The sequence below is a fragment of the Columba livia genome, chromosome 1 (genome assembly GCF_036013475.1).
Source record: "Columba livia isolate bColLiv1 breed racing homer chromosome 1, bColLiv1.pat.W.v2, whole genome shotgun sequence".
Classification (NCBI taxonomy): Eukaryota; Metazoa; Chordata; class Aves; order Columbiformes; family Columbidae; genus Columba; species Columba livia.
Genome location: NC_088602.1, coordinates 179,322,243 through 179,341,548, shown reverse-complemented (window position 1 = coordinate 179,341,548; position 19,306 = coordinate 179,322,243). Strand labels below are relative to the sequence as shown.

General features: G+C 40.4%; 1 protein-coding gene across 3 annotated transcripts in view; it reads left to right on the top strand.

The window, feature by feature from the left end:
• Nucleotides 1–19,306, top strand: part of ANO6 (anoctamin 6) — a 77,557-nt gene that overhangs the window by 35,614 nt on the left and 22,637 nt on the right. For all 3 annotated transcript variants that reach the window (XM_065048604.1, XM_065048605.1, XM_065048606.1), the window contains 7 exons: nt 3,116–3,244; nt 12,262–12,327; nt 13,879–14,157; nt 14,509–14,622; nt 16,425–16,540; nt 16,985–17,119; nt 18,265–18,370. In XM_065048604.1, coding sequence (XP_064904676.1) covers nt 3,116–3,244; nt 12,262–12,327; nt 13,879–14,157; nt 14,509–14,622; nt 16,425–16,540; nt 16,985–17,119; nt 18,265–18,370 — 945 coding nt within the window. The remainder of the gene's footprint in view (nt 1–3,115; nt 3,245–12,261; nt 12,328–13,878; nt 14,158–14,508; nt 14,623–16,424; nt 16,541–16,984; nt 17,120–18,264; nt 18,371–19,306) is intronic.

Below are 19,306 nucleotides of genomic sequence, written 5' to 3'. Positions count from 1 at the left end.
GGACAATGCCATCTCCAGCTCTCAAGAATGTAGAAATTCACATCCATGGCTTGTTTTGGGTGATGGAGACACTCAGTGTTATTGTTGTCTAGTGGTGTCACCTGAAAGTTTAAAGCATTTTTTTCCCTAAAACAGTATTAACAGCGTGCAGTTGTATGTTGATTGGATGCCTGCCTAGGTAGTTTCTTAATCCTAGGCCAGATTGTGAAACTAGCCCACAATGTATGTGTATATTGGCTGTATGTCAGCATATGTGTGTATATATATGTGTATATATATACATATATATATGTATATATATGCATGTATGTCAGCAGCTGCCTGCTGTCAGGTTTGTCACAAAACTAGGCGTAGGTTGGATTCAAAGAAAACTGTTCTAACCAAGAATTTATTCAGACTGTTTGAAGCAACTAAGTTAACAGGAGCTTTTTGCAGCAGGTCCTAGCCTTTGCACATAAAATGTAAAAAAAAAAGTGAGTTTAAACTTCAGTGTGCTTATTTAAAATATGGAAATTTTGTCGTAATTACGGGGAGACACATCTTGCTTGACTGTTTTGACTCAGCCGATAAACAGGAACAAAATAGTCTACAGGGAGAGGTTTAGAATAAAACTCCTGGTCAATTTTATTTTGGAAACACTGACACATGTGGTTCCTAAAACACTGTATACTCTCTGGAACTGGGGTGCTCCTGACTGAAGACTAACATTCTTCTCAGTTTTATTGGAGTTGAGGAACAAACATTTCAGTCTGCATGTACGGGGTTTCTGACACCATAACCACATTTCCATGTGCCTTTCTGTGGACCAGACATCCAGGAGGTCTCAAAACTGAACCTGACATCCCTCATGGAGTTTGGTCTGCACTGTCAGGGAAATTTCACAGATGAGACATCTGGGAATCTTTTCTGTGCCCTCAAAAGCAGAAGCGTATCTCAGAATAACAGAATAGTTGGGGTTGGAAGGGACCTCTGGAGATCATCTAGTCCAACCCACCTGCTAAAGCAGGTTCACCTAAGCAGATCACACAAGAATGTGTCCAGATGGGTTTTAGATGTCTTCGGAGAAGGAGACTCCACAGCCTCTCTGGGCAGCCTGTTCCAGTGCTCTGGCACCCTCAAAGTAAAAAAGTTTCTCCTCATCTGAATAAGATGGAACCTTCTGTCCTTCAGTCTGTGCCCATTGCCCCTCATCCTACCATCAGGCACCACTGAAAAGAGTCTGGTCCCGTCCTCTTGACATGCACCCTTGAGATATTTATAAGCATTGATGAGATCCCTTCTCAGACTTCTCCAGGCTGAACAGACCCAGCTCTCTCATTTTCTCCTCATAAGGAAGATGCTGCAGACCCCTAACCATCTTTGTAGCCCTCCACTGGACTCTCTCCAGTAATTCCATGTCCTTCTTAAACCAGGGAGCCCAGAATTGGATGCAGTACTCCAGATGTGGCCTCACCAAGGCAGAGTAGAGGGGGAGGAGAACCTCCCTCAACCTGCTGGTCACACTCTTAATGCACCCCAGGATACCACTGGCCTTCTTGGACACAAGTGCACATTGCTGACTCATGGCCAACCTGTTGTTGACCAGAACTCCCAGGTCCTTCTCTGCAGTGCTGCTTTCCAGCAGGTAAACCCCTAGCCTGTACTGGTGCCTGGGGTTATTCCTCCCCAGTGCAGGGCCCTACACTTGCTCTTGTTGAATTTCATTAGGTTCTTCTCTGTCCAGTCATCCAGACTGTCCAGGTCTCACTGAACGGCAGCACAGCCTGCTGGTGTGTCAACCCTTCCTCGCAGTTTGGTATTGTCAAAAAGCTTGCTGAGGGTGCACTTAGTCTCCTCATTCAGGTCACTGATGAACAGTTTGAACAAGACTGGACCCAGAACTGCCCCCTGGAGAACACCACTGACTACTGGCCTTCAACTAGACTCTGCACCATTGATCACAATCCTCTGAGCTCTGCTATCCAGCCAGTTCTCAATCCATCTCACTGAGAATGTTCAAGAGATTATTCTGGGTCATTTTGCCTGGCCTGATCCTTGGGCGACCCTGCTTGCCCAGCCATCTGAAAGCCAAGGCTCCTCTGCAGTTCTGTATGGGAATCCTGCCAGTTTTGGAGATCTTACCATGTGTAATGCAATGCTGAGTCCCATTTCAGACATTTGATATGTATCAACTTCAGTGACACTGCCCTCATTAACACCATGTATAGATTTGGCCGAGTACCTGAGAGTTTAGTGCTCATTACGTGATGATTTCGATAACATTGCAGCTGTATATTACCTGAAAGGAGGTATTGTTACATGTGATAGTGCCCTCAGGGTACTCTAAGAAACTACAAAATCATTACTCAAGAATTCAAGTTCCCTCATCATCAGTGCATCTGTATCATTACACACATGAAATAACACATTAAGATGTTATTAATGGATATGACAGTCTATCCTACTTCCCTCCAGGGACTAAGTAATGGCTTATGGATATACTAACTTTTTAATTTTGGCATATATTATACATCTATGTTTTTTGCTATCTGAGATGTTGCAAATAAAATGAGAAATAAATCCTCATAGGATGCGTCCGTTTTGAGAGTTCATCTGCAACCTGGTCATGTTCTTTGCTCTCTGGGCAATGGTGCGTTTGGATGCTGGCATGCATGAAACTATTGGGCTTTTCGATTTGGGTTTCTTTTAAATGCAGAGGTGCTTAAACTTCTGGCAGGTAAGGGGAGAGATAGGAACGCACTAATTCTGAGACTGCTGTCAGACAACAACATATCTTGTAGACAGACTATCTAACGTTGTATCTATGTCAGCATCCAAATTACTTGAGGGATGTGTTATTCAGGAATTGTGCTGCATCCCAGTGCTGCTCCCATTGCCAAAAGCTAATATGCTATTTCTAAAGAACAAATTTAGGTCAAAGTTCTGCTGTTCTTATATCATTCAGAGATCTTCCAAACTTTTTTTCTCCACTCTACTTTGTGCTACTTTTGTTGTCTCTTTGATCTTTGTGTGACATGTTGCATTTCTCTACTCACTGAATTACTGTGTAACAGGAAGCAAATAAGGAACCGACAACTAAAGTTCCTCATATTAACTGAACCTACCTGCCTTCCAGGCTGATTTTGATGATAAGCCTGACTCCCTGTTCTTCAGTGATGGACAGCGAAGAATTGACTTTGTGTTGGTGTATGAAGATGAAAGCAAAAAAATGACTCATAAGAGGAGTGATCGTAAAAAGCAAAAGGTAAGTTATTTTCAGTATAAATCTAAATCATTTTTGGGGTGTTAGTGCAGTGGGCAGAGAAGACAGTGCCCTCACCCAGAATAGCAATTGCATTGCCCTGTCCTAGGGCCCTCCTGGACCCTTGGGAGCTGGGAGACTGAAGCCCATCAAACTGAGCAGGGAACAGGGGTGAGATCAAGCTGGTAGGTTGCTGTGTAAATGGGCAGAGCACTGCTCATCATGTCTGCCAGTGTGTGCTAGGTGACCTCAGAGCATCCTCCTGGGAGGAAACCCTTCAGGAGATGTGAGCAGAAGAATGCTGGTATCATGTTCCTGGTTAAAATTAGACTCCAAGATCTTAAGACTAGGGCAATTTTCTGTACCTACGGCACTTGAACTAGGCCTCTAGAGGACTTTGGTATTAAAATCCAGGTATTCAGAGGAACTCATAGGAGGAGGCAGCTGGCCAGGTCACAGTTATGAACATAGTTGCTGACATTCTGTCCAATAAAGTACATAAGTCATTTATGGGAAATAATTGTATATCACTTTGCCACCAGAATTTCTCCCTGTACCACTCCTTCCCTTGACACTTCAACAGTTTGGCCCTCCCTAGGGACTCTGCAAAAAATTTCTGACTCAAGCCAGTGACTGCTTGATGCAGATTACTTGTAACTGTTATTTTTAAATTATTTCAGTAGTTCTATTGGCAGGCCACACTCATTATGGCACCCAGGGCCATGCCACTGAGCTATTTTAATTGTGAGCTGCCTGAAAAATATCCATCCACAGGACTGTAGCCCCCTTGGCATCTGCACACTCCCACCCACTTGCTTTCTTCTGTGATTTAGCAACTCCGCGTGTTCCAGCAGCAGCCTATGGTAGAGACAGGCAAGGACAAAGTTATCACCAAAAGCAGCTCATATACAAATAATGATTTGCAGTTAGGGAAGAGAAGAGTAGGAGTAAAAGGGCCTGTAGCTGAGTTGGTTGATATTCATTACACAGTGTTGTTGTTGGCATTAACAGGGCAGCCATAAGGAATGTCATTAGGAGGATTTGAGGGAGTCATGTAGTGGGTGGATGTTGCATTACACATGATCACAGGATCAGCAATAAAAATTAATTGAAAGAGGTAATTAGAAAGAAAAAGCTGCCCCTTTGGAAACAATTGTTTTTATCAATTAGCATTTCACATTTATGTTTGTAATACTTGGCCATTGCCCAAATGTACTTAAAAATATAACGAGTGTATTTTCCAAACAGTGATGGAAATTAAATGTGAGAAATTGAGTAGTATTTTTAGTGCAGCACTAATGCTAGGACATTAGCCGAAATGAAACCATGAAAAATTAGAGCAGGACATTGTGGATAATGCATTAGGTGCTTGCAAAAAAAATTTTTACTTTCAAAGGTCTCAGTCCTACAAAGATCTGCAGCCACACTGAATCTGCGGTGTGCTGAGGAAGAGGAAGCAGTCTACCTACATGCAACAAATATGAGAACAAGACTTTATCAGACTAATGATCAGATTAGGTAAAGACTGAGTGGCTGGGGAGTAGCTCTGTGGAAGAGGCCCCCGTGATCTTGATGGATAGCAAGCTCAACAAGAGCCAGCTGTGTGGCCTGGCAGCAAGGTGGCCAACAGTGGCTATATGGACAGAAGTACAGACAGGAGATTGAGACATGTGATTGGGGTGACAGGGTTGTGTCAGAAGAAAGCTGGAAACAGGATGATAGCAGCTTTCTGAGCCAGGATTTCCATGGATAGGGAGAATCTGAAGCCATAGGAGTACTGTAGAAGGTGTGGGGGAAAATTTTGATACTAGAAACACATACGGTGTTGAAAGGGCAGTAGCAAGCAGAGAGAGACGAGGATTAATGTCATGGTTATAGATGAATGTCAGAGTTACAGAGGACTTCCAAGGACAAGAACAAAGGTTGCAAGTGTGACCTTACTGAGCTGGAGAACTAATGAACTAATGAAAAAATCCAAAGCTGACCATGAAACAGACAGAATGTTACACATAAGATAATGTACGGAGGGGCACTGAAAGGTGGATGAAGAAGAGGGAGTGAGGAGAGGATTTTGCTCAATGAGTCTGTCACATGAGTAGAAATGAGTCACCCGGTCATAAACAAACTCCTGTGATACTACTCAGAAGTGCTGACTCCCTCCCTCTAATGCCTCATATGCGGTTATCATCAGTTTAGAAATTAATTGCCTTTATCTATTGTTGGAGGAACAGTCTTTTAAAATGTGAATAGATGTAAGCTTTCTAACTTTTTAGCATGGGATAGGTGCAGGTCAGCTCCAAGCACTTAAACACTTCCCGTCACCTCAAAGACAGAGAGGTCTTTCATCTCATTTGAGGTCGCTTGCCATGCAAGTGGAGGAAGCTGTGTGTGCTGCCCAGCTTTGTTCCCCAAGCAAATGCTGCACAGACATTAGCAGCACTGATAACATTTTTCTTCCTGTACGTCCTCCCAAGCAGGATGCAGGACGCTGCCTTGGGACCTGCCACACACTTGTACCAGGAGTGAAAGAAACCGAAAAGTAAAAAGAAATAAATGTGAATAGAATATTTGAAAAGAAGAAACAAAACACATCTATCTTCTGTCTTGAGATGGAAAGGAAGATGACATTTGTGGTACAGTTTTGCATCCTTGGAACTCCAGGGAGAGAATTAACATTTTGGTCTATCACAGTTCCCAGAATGGTGTGGGGATGATGCTGTCCAAGATACATACAGGTTTCATCAGTACTGGCATAAAACCTAGCTGATAGCTTGTCTTTACTGACATCATCTTTTATTTGGCTATAGTTTTTTCTGGGGCAAATGACTTCTACAGTTATGATGATATACAGGATACCAAAATGAGGAGTATTGCCATTTAAATACTGCATACATCACTGTCTGTCTCCGATCAATGATGAACAGAGAATGCCAAATTTTATAAGCCTGAATAGGTTCCTTGCTCACGCTACTTTTCCTTTGACTCTTCTGACAGTTTTATAGAGCTATTATACAGAAGTTTATTATTCACAGGATTTAGAAACTCCAACTTATTAACAATAGCAGATCCAGTGAAGTCTGCTCTCGTAGGGTAAAATCCTCACGTCACTGAGGTCAGCAGCAGGGTTTCCACTGGCCATGAACAACATTACAGGTTGCAAAATGTAGGGACCAGGAACGTAGTCACTGGGCCAAATTCTGTCTGACACTTGCTACACCCTACCTGACTGCGTGACATGGAAGTGGGGGCAGAATTTAACTTGTTAGTGGATGCCTGTAGATCTAAATTTCCGAAGTGAAAAGTTTTGGGTGCCATACTGGGTGGTTTTGTCTGATACAGAGAGTGGAGGAGTCCTCAGACACTTACTGAATTTAGTCAGAAGGGTTTGAAAATGAGACCTAAGCCCAGAGTAACTGATTTACTGTATTTTGAGAAACAGGGCACAGAAACATCTGTTCTCTGTAGCAAGAGAAGAATTTGGCCCTGGGACCATCATTATGTTTGATTTGAATGGCTTTCTGTCCTTTTTTATCATAATTGTGTGACTATAACTGAGAAAGTGGCCCAGCATTAATTTATATTAATTAGGAAAGCATCTCAGAGGAAAGAAGGTAATAACTAAAAATATGGGGGAGATTTGGGTAGAAGGAACAAAAATATAATATTCCAAAGCTCCTGGAGATATGCAGTGGTGCTGTGCTTCCCTCACTTTCATGTGTTTCTGAAGCGTGGTTTAAAGGAGACAAAATCAAACTAATGGAATGACATCCTCATGGAAGTTTCTAACTTAATTTACAGGTTCAAAGTTTAGAAGGTAAGATTCATATGTGGAACTCAATTCGAACTCCAAACCTTTTTAAATTGGTACACAATTTTTCAAGCACTAGCAACAATCACACTGTCAGGAGCAGACTCTAGAAACTGTACCTTGCAAGCCATCAAAACTCCTGCCCAAAGCATCTTTTTAAAACCTACAATTTATGTACTGTATTTGTCAGGATAGGTTACCACCAAAATAGAAATTAAATATCACTAGTCTTTCCAGGAATGCTCAAAAATGCCCAGTATCATCTGTTGAGGTCTTCAAGGAGCTCATTGAAAGTTGGAGGGTCAAGGCCAGGAAGGTGAATTCAAAACAAATTGATGCAGAATGTCATTCTAGTCCATCTGCTTCCTTCCAACAGAAATAAACAGAAGCACTGTCAGTAATTTAATTAGGAATGTGTGCAAAACTTCCATTTCCAGCCATGAAGTAATCTGTGCTTCACAGAAATAAATAACTTTTTTTCAAGTTAAATGGAAACTATAGTTCACAGAGAATATTACACACATATTTTTTTAAGTACAGTCTTACACAGAACTTCAGAAGGGCTAGAGATGTTTGCCTTCATAAGCAAACAATGAACAGTTCCTGCCTCTAGACATGTTTAGTTTACACAACCAGCAAAAAAAAAGCTTGGATAACTTTTCAAAAGCTATTTGTACTTCTCCCACTCTTTAGCATGTTATACCTGAGGTTAGAGAACAATACTTGGATTTACAGAAAGAAGGGCACTTCAGTGCCATTTTATGCAGCGATTTGAGGCAGTAGAGGATGGCAGGTTCTATATGCCCGCAGTGTGCCAAGTCAACTTACCCAGCAAGTCTGATTACAAGGGTGAAAGTGACCTTTGAAACTGGGAGGAGGGCAACTACACCTGCCGTGGTCTCTGCTGGATGGATTGGATTTGAAGCAGGAACTCAATGAAATAAAATCTCTTTCCCTGAGGCAACCCCAAACCCAAATTTTACTTCTTTGCCTAATGGGTGAAAGGAAGGATGATAGAAGGATGGGAGGAAAAATGCAAGGAGGGATTTACTCTGAAGTTACACCATATCTTAATGGGACTTGAAATGGGTCTTTCTAAACAGTCACTAGATGCCACTATTGAGAGCAGGGCTAGACTGTAGTCTTCCCAGTCTTCTTCTGTGTGGTCATGAATCAGGTTTCAGAAAATTATGAGGCTGGCTTAAAATCAGAGGGTATCTCAGAAAATATGTATTTGGAGTTCTTTGGGTTTACTTTTTTTTGAGTCAGCCTGTATAGCATATTCTGCTTCATATTTTTATGGTTATCTTCAAATATGAGGGAAAGAAGCTTACAAAAGCAGAGCTTCTCAATCAATTAATGTTGTCATGCTGACAGCCGAGACTTCCAGAAAAGCTTCCAACACCATCAAAGGAATTGTGAGAGTTGGCAGCTAATATCAATATCATGATCCTTTCCACTGTCTATAGCTGATTTCCATGGGGGAGGCTTTGGGCCCCACGGTCTTTCTCTTATTGACTGTGATTTATCTGTTGTCTGTCAGGTAAGGCAGAGGTGGCTACTCAAACACTCCTTCCTTGTTGGGATTTCTCCCTTGAAGCCACAGGAATATTGCTGTGGGGAACTTTTCTCTTTGCCCAAAAGAAACTAAACAAATATACAAGTTAGTGTTCTTCTGTCACTGTAATCAAAGCCAGTGCTCCCTACCATCTACAAAACACAGAAAAAGCTGTTTCTGGTCTGCTACCAAATTCCAGACCGATAATATCATTAGCCTTTCAGCTTGTCAAGACAATCACCAGACATTGAAAGCATTACAGTGAAAAAGCAGCTCCCAGGAGCTAACCCTTCTTCATGCCTGTAATACTTGGCATTTACTTACACTACACTTTCACTTTCTTAAGATTGTATATGATTATGCATCCCATAGTGTCTTAGTCTATTTGCTAGCCATTCAATCATCAAAATCTATGTCCGTTTAGATCAGCAACATTACCATGGTTACATTATTACTACAAATTAGCCTTGCAGGTAGCTGAGCAAAACAACAGATACCAAAATAAACTTTGGACAGACTCCACCTTCCAGCCTAATAAGCTATTATATCTTTACACTATGTTCCTAAGTCAATGAAAAACCACTATAGACTCCTCTGGGTAAAAGTCTGGCTCCTCCATAGATCATCATATGCATAATTCAATCATTTATATAGAATAGCAAAGCCCCTAATTAGCCAAGGTTCCCAGGGGCTTTGTTTCTCACTACTTGCATTAATGCATTATTAGAAACTTTAATATTGTCAACATTCCTCTAAGATTTTGAGGGCAAAATTAGTTTGGGGAACTTCTTGCCACAATAAATTATTAAAGCAATCTGAATGGTAAGATTAAAAAAAAAAAAAAACACAACAGTATCAGATTTATAAAAATGAGAATTGCTCTGCCTCCATCTTTGTGCTACTTAGGAAGAAATGAAACAGGTATTTAGCCCTCTGCCTTTTCTATTTGCTGAAACAAAGCAGAACTCAGGTTGAAATATTTTCATGACTCAGTATTATTCACATTACAAAAAACCACATTAATATGGAAGAATCATAGAATAGTTTGACTTGGAAGGGACCCTCAAAGGTCATCTAGTCCAACCCACTTGCAATGAGCAGGGACATCTCCAACTAGATCAGGTTGCTCAGAGCCCCATCCAGCCTTGCCTTGAATGTTTCTAGGGATGGGGCATCTACCACCTCTCCAGGCAACTTGAAGAAGCAAAGAGGTAAGATGAAATGGCAGAAGAGTTAATAGTGGAGTAACAAACAACTCCTATGTTCTGTACTACATATATGAATGATCTAGTAAGAGGATTGATTTATGATATAACTAAAATTGCAGAGAAAATCATGATGTAGTTTATTGAGAAGCCAAGATGATTGTGAACCTTTAGATTTGAAAGATAATGGAGAGCACTATTTCCTATGAAATGTTGAAAAATGTAAGAAAATATGTCACTGCAAGGAAAAAACTCATTCACATTTGGGATTCTGATTAGTGCTGTTAGTACATGGAAGAGACTTAGATGTCACAGGAAACAGCTATATTAAGTGTCTTCTTCAAGGTATGGCTACAATCAAAATTCTGTATAATAGAATGTGTTAGATATATAAAATAAATTATAAATGTGCATATTACATATATATATATATATACAATGTTATACACACAATGAAAAAAATACAAACAGCATTATACTGTCAGCAATAAACATGTGGATTAATAGGACATGGAGAGATACCTCCATGAAGAGTGCTGTCACAGTTTGGGGTTTTGGTTTTGTCCTGAGAAAAGAGAAGAATAAGGAAAAATACGATAAATACTGATGAAAGAAGAAAACAGATTGAAAGATGTGGCTTTTCCTGTCCCTATCCAAAAAGAAGGTGATATTCACTGGAATAAAAAGTCAGAAAACCTGAAACAGATGAAAGAAATACCTTTTAACAAAATATGAAATTAGTCAATTGTGACCATTGCCACATACAGGTGCTGCAGTTGAGAACCAACAAAGTACAAATGGGATTGACCGTTTCTATTATTATTCAGTTTTATAATTATTAATTTAAGGACTTGATAGAGTTTTGAAAAATAGTATTTTCTGCTTTGAGGACTTACAACAGTCTTTAGACATTGAAGAACCGGATGGAACTTGTGTGGAAACATAACGGATCTGTTCCTCCTGAAGATTTTTGCCCTTTCTGCTGAAGCATCTGGGTTTTTCGCCCTAGAGTGAGTGGGTCTTGGTTCTAGTCCTGAAGACCAGTTTCTGTGTACCTATCAAAGTTCCTCACACTTTAGATAAATGATCATTCATTGACTCTGATCCTTCACAGCTGCAATAGGACTGGATCTTAAGCACATATGTTAGCACAATTAGTTTGGCTATAGAGCAGCAGGCAGCAGAAACCATTTGACTACTCTTCTTTTAAAAACTCAAAGTTCCACTAGTTGTAGGCACAAAACCCTTAAGCACATGGCATATAAACAACCAAAATATTGGCCAGTGCCATGACAGCAATCTGGGAGTAAGAAAGTAGTATCACCAAGTCACCCTAAAAACCTCACTGCTAGCCTAGCCTGGCCTGGTCCAGGAGTAAAGCCATCAGTCCCCACTGCATTCATGTCATCTCTTTCTAGCAAACGGCTCAGGAAACCTCATCGTGGCCCCAGCTGCCCACAGGTGCCTCCCTCCTGCATGCTGGTGTGTTGCCATGCAGTCTATAGCCCAGGGAGAGCTGGCTAGCCTTGACTTACATAAACAAATAGCTCACTGGGAAACTATCCAGTTGATACTGCTAGCTTTTAAATTGGATTACTTCACATGAAGTTTCAGAGTTTCTTATAAATCCTTTATGGGTTGTATATTTTGTATTTTGAGGTGGGAGGGTCTGCTTGTCTCTGTGTGTTTTATGGAGGGAGGTCATGTGTGTGGAGAAGCAAACTCAAGAATGCAAAGACATTTCAGAGTTATTGCAGCTCACTGCCTGCAAAGTGCTGGTACTGTGAAGTGAAATTAAAATGATCCATGAATTTCATCTTTGTGGAGGGAAACTTGCCACGTCCTTCTGAGGACATTGAATGCTCCTAGAGCAGCACCATTGACTCTACAAGTGCTACAGCTCTTGTCTTCTCCCCTTTGGGATGCTTAGCCATGGACTAAAATGTAGACACCTAGTACAGTTCGAACCACTGTGTGCACTCATGTGATTACTGGGAATGAGGAATAAAATTACAGGTTGCTGGAAGAAAAGTGGGGTGGAAAGCCCTTGAGATGAAGAGTACTTTCTAAAGGGCAAATTAATGGTGGGACAGAGGCTGCCTTCAGTAGGTCAATTGGTGACAAAAGGTGAAGGAGACCACAAATTTCAGGGGTAGTTGCTCTCAAAATTCAAAATTTGGGGCACATTTTTACCTCTGTATTGTACCAGAAACTGAGAGGATGAATTCTCCACAATTATTTTTGAGGGCAATATTGTTTATCAGACAAAAAAACACTAATCTGGATTGGTAGGTAAGACTGTACCTATCACCACAGTAGCTGTCAAGTGGGCTATAGAGATAACCTAATAAATGATTTCTTTGTTTCGGAAGGCAATTCCGTTCTTCCATGCATATGTATTTCTGAAATTTGGAACAGATGTTTTACAGTGTTCAATACCTTTTAACAGAGGAAGAGACAAGTATATGAATCAAACCTGATAAACAATGGCTTGCAACTTGAATCGACGAGATCGGTGAGTGCTCTTCTCTGTGTGAACGGCTGTGTTTGAGAGCAAAGCTGCCCCTATGGCACAAAAATTGATATATGAATTTATGGTAACATTTCTCTCGTGAGAAAAAGGCCCACCTTTTTTCCATCAGTAACATCTCTGTGATCCCATGTAAAATCTTTTAAACTTTATGTCTGTTCTTTCCTCTGTAAAATAAGATGGGGAGCTGGGAGATTACATAGGTTGTATTTGCTCAGCACTTAGAAGATAAAAATTACTGGCTATACTCTGAGGAGAGGTTGTCCCCCTGCTCTGGCTGTGTGGGACGTGTGGGAAGCCAGTGGGTGTCCGGGGCAGAATGCCCCTGCCAGAAGAGATCCTGCACATGACCCAGCTCCTCACAGGGCCTGGCACCATGCAAGTGCTTGTAACTATCATGCTTTGTGTATTTTGGGCTGCAGTGTCACCTGGGGGCAGTTCAAGAGTGCTGTTATCTCTTGCAGGGAGGGTTAGAGCCCCCCAGAGCCCCTTTCCCTTCTGTCTCCCAGGGCTGCAGCACTCTGTCTGGCAATCCCCATCCAGGACAATTACTTGCAGTCTAAATTTGTTGTTGTGTGGTCATGTATGGTGGGCTCCAGAAAAGATCACTTTGCCCCTTCCTCCCAAATTAGAATCAATGGCATCACAGTATTTGATTTCTGCAGTGAGAGCAGTATCTTACTGCACATCCAAGCACGCAGTCCAGCTCTTCATAAGAAAGCAAAAGTGGACCTGTTGCTACACTTACATTTTGCAGTTTTCAATTATTCTGCTGTGATCATGACTGAAAAACTTTTGAAACTCTACATTTCTGCAGGCTCAATCAGATATTTGACCAACATTCCTGAGCCAATGACCTACCTAATGTCATTTCATGTGGCTGAGACTCACTAAATCAGGGCATCGATACAAGATCAGGTCATGTGCAGACAGGAGACAAAAGTGGCTGTCAGGGTTCCTGCAGCATACTGCTGCCAGTTTGGGTGTGCAACTGAGAGCAAATGTGCCACATGCTGTCTTTCTTAGCAGCTTCAGCTGATTCCTCTTTCCTTGTCCCCATTCTCTCTACAAAGCTGGAATTCGTGTTGCCCAGGAGCACCCACGGGTGCTAAGCCTGCTTCTATCAAGTCTCATCACGCTGGGGTTGTACTTGAGCTGCTGGGGAGTCACTGACAGCTCCAAAGCCACAGCTGCCCTGCCAGGCTACAAGTACAAACACTCCTAATTCACCCATACAGGGGAAGCCTTCTTAAACTTTAATTGCTTTGTAAAATACTTTGCAGATGTGTAAATATTAAGCATTAGGGGAACATTTAGCTGTCTTTTTTATATACCTTTCTCTCCTGAGTGTTTCCACCTCATGTGGAAGCTTTTACAGAAACTAACAATATATTTGTTTAAATGGATCATGAATGCAACTTTAAATAGGTCATCTATGAACTGTAAAGAGGAAGACAGTTCTGTATAGTTTAAGAATTGTTATGAAAAATCCTTTCATTTTCTTACATACATATTTTTAATATTATTTCATTTTAGGTCTTGGATGAAAAACTTATTTTTGTGAAAGTGCATGCACCTTGGGAAGTGCTGTGCACATACGCTGAAGTTATGCACATCAAATTGCCTCTGCAACCCAATGACCTGAAAACCCGAGACTCAGCTTTCAACTGGTTTAGTAAACTCTTCAGAGTGGATGAAAATATCATCAAACCTGAGCAAGAGTTTTTCACTGCCCCTTTTCAAAAGGAACATTTGTCCAATTTTTATATTCAAGACAAAGACACATTTTTCAATCCTGCAACTAGAAGCCGAATTGTAAGTCTTTGGACTATTTCTGTCCTTTAATCTTAAAAAAAAAAAAAAACAAACCATTTATTTAATCAAATCACTGTGATTACCTTCATGAAAGCATCTTGAAAGATTAGAAATGTTGGGATGCAATAGTTCTGTGTCATTTATGAAACAACCTGGACAATTCAGAAGGAAAACATTCCATATATTTGTTCTGGTTTTGTTCCACTTGAATTTAAAGGGGGGATTGGAATGATTCATATACCCTGTGCAATTAATTTTGTCTGTTCTGCTTAACCTTCCATAACTCAGTTATAAGCTGTGTATTATTACTTTCATGTTGCAAGAGACAAAAAAATATTTTATAACTTTCAGGTGCATTTTATCCTGTCCCGTGTGGAATATGCAACCAAAAACAATGTGAAAAAGTTCGGCATTAACAAATTACTGGACACTGGAATCTACAAAGCAGCATTTCCCCTTCATGATGTAAGTCCAGTGCTTATAATTAAAATATGTTTTGAAATAGAGGTCTTAACTATATCTGTGGAGTTTATAACAAAAGATAAAAGCACTATTAATTGCCTGACCTTGCTCCTTAACTGGTTGTTATATCCACATACTAGAATAGAAGGTAGTTTGAATAAAGAAATTTTCTTCCAAAGCACTGTTGGTTAAAAATGTAGCTCCGTGACTAAAGAACAACGTATTTCATTTAGGAGGTGTTAACCTTGAATTCTCTGGACGATATAGTTCCATAAAGTGCCTGGCCTGAGTGACAGTTCCCGTGATGCACGGTATCATTAGTTCTAAATCGATTTTAACATTGTCTCTTTTTTTAGAATTCAGTTTTGTGGTATTAAAATTTCTATCAAATACAAACATTTTTAATAAAGATGTAGACCACAAATCTCATCTTAGGGTGCGTGTCAGTCTCACACAGTTCCAAACATTCCCGGAGTTCTCAAACATTGCAACATACATGCAGGGAAACCTATGTTTCTGCAGGAAGGGTCTGTCCAGCCCGTCCAACACCTTACAGGCCATGTCAGAGTCATGTGGAGAAAAGTTTAACTGAGGTTCTATTTCATCTTGCACTAAGAAATCCAGCTTTTATAGCTGCACTTCTGAAGCTTTGTAAAGGGTATCATTTAAAGAAGTAACTTATCTGATAAATGGTTGGTATACAAGGGTTAGCTATAGCATAGAAAAAGAAAACAAAGGAAAAAAAAAATCAGATTTCAGAGTATTTGACTAAGGAAAAACTCCGTGTGAGGCTGCAAATGGGATACAGTAAGCAAAGACTGAGAGTTGATTTTCTGCATTATAAACCCATAACCCCACCATTCTGTGTCTGAGATGTGTTCTGTTGAGAAAACATTGAGAACATGGCAGGTCAGGAATGGAAACTGCTTCAGCTGTTTGGAGTCTGCTTCAAGTATTCAGGAGTCCCCCAAGGATTTCAAGGGCGTGTTTAAGGCAGAATCAAGACAAATCATATTTCTTGCAAGCAATCCAAACCTTTACAGGGTTTTCTTTTAAAGATTTAAAACCTGCTTTGCAGGCTATTTCTGTCACGGCATGGGGAATTTGGGCTCAGTATGTTTAGTATTTAATGACTGTCTTTTTATACAATTAAAATTATATATCACAGCTATCCTGCAAATCAAAGGTAGCCTATAGTTTTCGACAAATGTCACTTGTCTTGTTGCATCACAGATAGCGCATGGAACATTCCCTCAAATAAAATAGCCTTTATTGAAATAGGTTTTCAAATAACCTAGTAAAAAACACGAGGATTATCTCCATGTGAACTCTCTTTTAAATTTAAAACAGAGACTACAAGCCTTGGCTTTATCCCTCAGACTTTCCAGCCTTCATTCCAGTACATTATTTTGAAGCAAAGCATGTTAGCATGTTAGAGCCACTTAAAATCCATTCTAATTCAGTCCTGTTCTCTAATTAAAATGGATCTTTTTCTATTTTCTATACCTAAGTGCCAAGACGCTGACATGTGCTTAGATTTAAGTTCATGATGAGACTCCGTTATTTTCAGCTCACATATGTAAAGCGTTTGCTTTAGCACTCGGTGCCTTTCTGACAACCTTCTATCCCAAATCCCGGTGCTCTCCCAGAGCTGCCTTCCTGCTCCTTTTCTTGGCTCACAGTGAGATGGGGCAAAAAGGCTATTCCAGGCCCTGGCTTCGCGGCACGGAGTCTGCAGAGATGAGAGCTGATCTGTGCTGCTCAGATTAAACCTGTCTTCTTCCCACACTCTTTCTGTTTTGCAGTCTAGCTTTAGGCACCCATCAGCTGATCCTGACTGCCCAAATGAACGGTATCTTCTCTACAGAGAATGGGCTCATCCTAAAAATATCTTCAAACTGCAACCCCTGGATTTCATCAGGTTGGTGTGACTGGGGCTTGACTACTGCAGAGGGAACTAGGAATTTGCATAACAGGTCTGGTTTTGTGGATGTCAAAGAGGCAGAACTCAGTACTAAGGGCAGCTACACACCCCCGTATCAGCTCATGCACTGGAACTTACTTTGAGCAAGATTTCATGATAAATCAATGCACAGAAAGACAGCCACATAAAATTTTTCTTTACAAAGTATGATCTTTCTTTCTTTCCCTCCCACCCCCCAACCTCCTATCTTTTTCTAAAGCATAAAAGTGGTTGTAAAAATACCCAGCTGTAATACTTCTGCAATTCCAGACTTCAAACCAGAGGAATATGATTATATGAGTTGGCACAAAATGTATGAAATGAAGAACTATTTGAAATAGAAATGTGAATTCGCTCACATTTCAGAAAAACAAACAAACAAACCACCTTTCCCCTCCACAGGAAATACTATGGAGAAAAAATTGGAATCTACTTTGCTTGGCTGGGCTTTTACACTAATATGCTGATTGTGGCTGCGGTTGTAGGAGTTGGCTGTTTTCTGTATGGATGCCTGACAAAGGACAACTGCACATGGAGGTACCTGATCAGACCTATTTTAATATCACATGCAATTTTGATCAGTCCGTTACAGAGGGGGACTGTGCAGGGTTTGCTAGATAACTGCATAATAGAAGAGGCAAAAATGAAAGGGGCTGAGAACAACAATGGTAGTGGATTTGGAGGGAAAGCCATAAAATATGAGCTAGAGGTATAATGTGTGCCCATGGACCATTACAGCAATAGACATCTGAGAGTTTGTTATTTCATCATTTTCTTTATATTTTGCACTAGCTTCCCCACACCTAGTGTACAAACAGAAAGATAAGAGTGACAAACAGAAGTCAATACAAATTGCAGTAATGCATCATTTTCACTGTGAAAATCCCTAAAGAAGATATCCAAAGACCTTGATAAAACCCCACAAACTTTCTTTCCTCTATTTTGTGAGAAGAAAACAGGTAAAATAACAGCACATGGGGCTTCAGTTGTCCAGGATACATTGAGAGGAGAAGCATAGTTTTGACACAAATTCCCTCACCAGAACATAGCCAAATTCAACCATGGCAAAATGACCCAGGAAAAAACACCTGGGTCATTATGCCAAAACCTCCTCAGGACATCACGCTGTGTACCCCCTTCTGGAAGGGTGTTCATCTTTACAAAACATCCTGATGGGTTGTTCCAGAGCTCCACTCCTGTGGCCAACCTAGGCTTATGACATCTAGGCTTATGACAGTATCATCATTTAGTCAAACAGTTCATCTCCCTCCCTGGTGTTTACCCCCACTGATGTATTCATAGAAAGCAATTACACGACCTTCCAGCCTCCACCATTCTAGTTTAGATAAGCCAAATTCTTTTGTCATCTCTTAGGAGACAGATCTTTAATTCCTGAATCAGCATGCGAGATCTTTGAAGAGTTGATTTCTTTTTAATGTGAGCAGTTTTGAGAATTACCACCACATGCAAGGGATGGAAATTATTTTTCCACCATGTCATCCATTTTTGAGATGAGGACTAAGAATGGAAATGGATGTATGTTGATGGGGCAGGTGGGAATTCTTGAGAGCAGATCACTGGTAATAATTTCTCAATTCCCTGAGATTATTGTACTGTCCTCATGTGAGAAAAAGAACTAAAGAATTGAGTGTTTGTGAGTGACTGACTAGTTTTGTTTTTAGCCAAGAAGTATGTGATCCCAGTATAGGAGGTAATATCATAATGTGCCCTCAGTGTGACAAAGTATGTACCTACTGGAACCTCACCATCACTTGTGAATCCTCCAAGGTAACTACATTTACAGCTTATAGACATGCTATTGAACTTCAGTTGCATTTTCTCTACTACTACATAGAAAATTATATTGTTCCTTGACTAATGTTCTGCAGAATTGCAGAAACTATGCAAATAGTTATTCTTTTTGACACAGCAACTGAACTTTGAAAAGTAAAAACAACTATAACGTTAATTGTTCCACTTTGATCAAAGATTAAAATAATGTTTGCTTTTTGTTTTGGGGGATTTTTTTCTTAATTTCACATAGCTGCCAAATATTTGATACAGGACTAAAGTAGTCTTTTAATTGGAAATGGATTCATTTGGGGGCATTTTTTCCTTTTAGGGGGAAAAAATAATTCAATTACTAAAGTCTTGATTCAGTAGCTCTGAATCAAATTTGCTAAGGAAATGTTTAAAGCATGTTTTGGCATTTCTAAATTCTGTCCTTTCCCTCCCCAAAGAAGTTATCTGGATCCATGCCTCAAATTTGACTTGTGTTGTCATGTTGGGTACATGGAGAGGCTGACTGGGCCGTGACAGAAGCTGTGACACAGCCAGGCTTTAGCTCAAAGTTCTTCTCTAAAGGAACCTCGCTTGCTTTCTCCATTACCTTGTCTCACTAAGCTAATGTTTGCCTTTTGTCATTGCTTTCCATAGATTAACTTACTCCAAAACTGAGATTTTTCTCCTTTTCATCAGAAATATTTTGCCCAGCTTCCATGTGTTGCTTCAGTGCTCTTAAGATAAAGGGTAAAAGAAATAAGAATACAGGGATAAGACTATGATGGAAAGTAAAGGCAAATTGTGACCACAGAGATATCTCATCAGAATGTGTTTTTCTGAACTAGCTTGATTTGTTGTCATCCCACCCATGAGAACCAGCTGTGTTCATTTTCTTTTTGTGGCTGTATTAAAAATAGATAACTCTATACTGAGTTCCCAGAC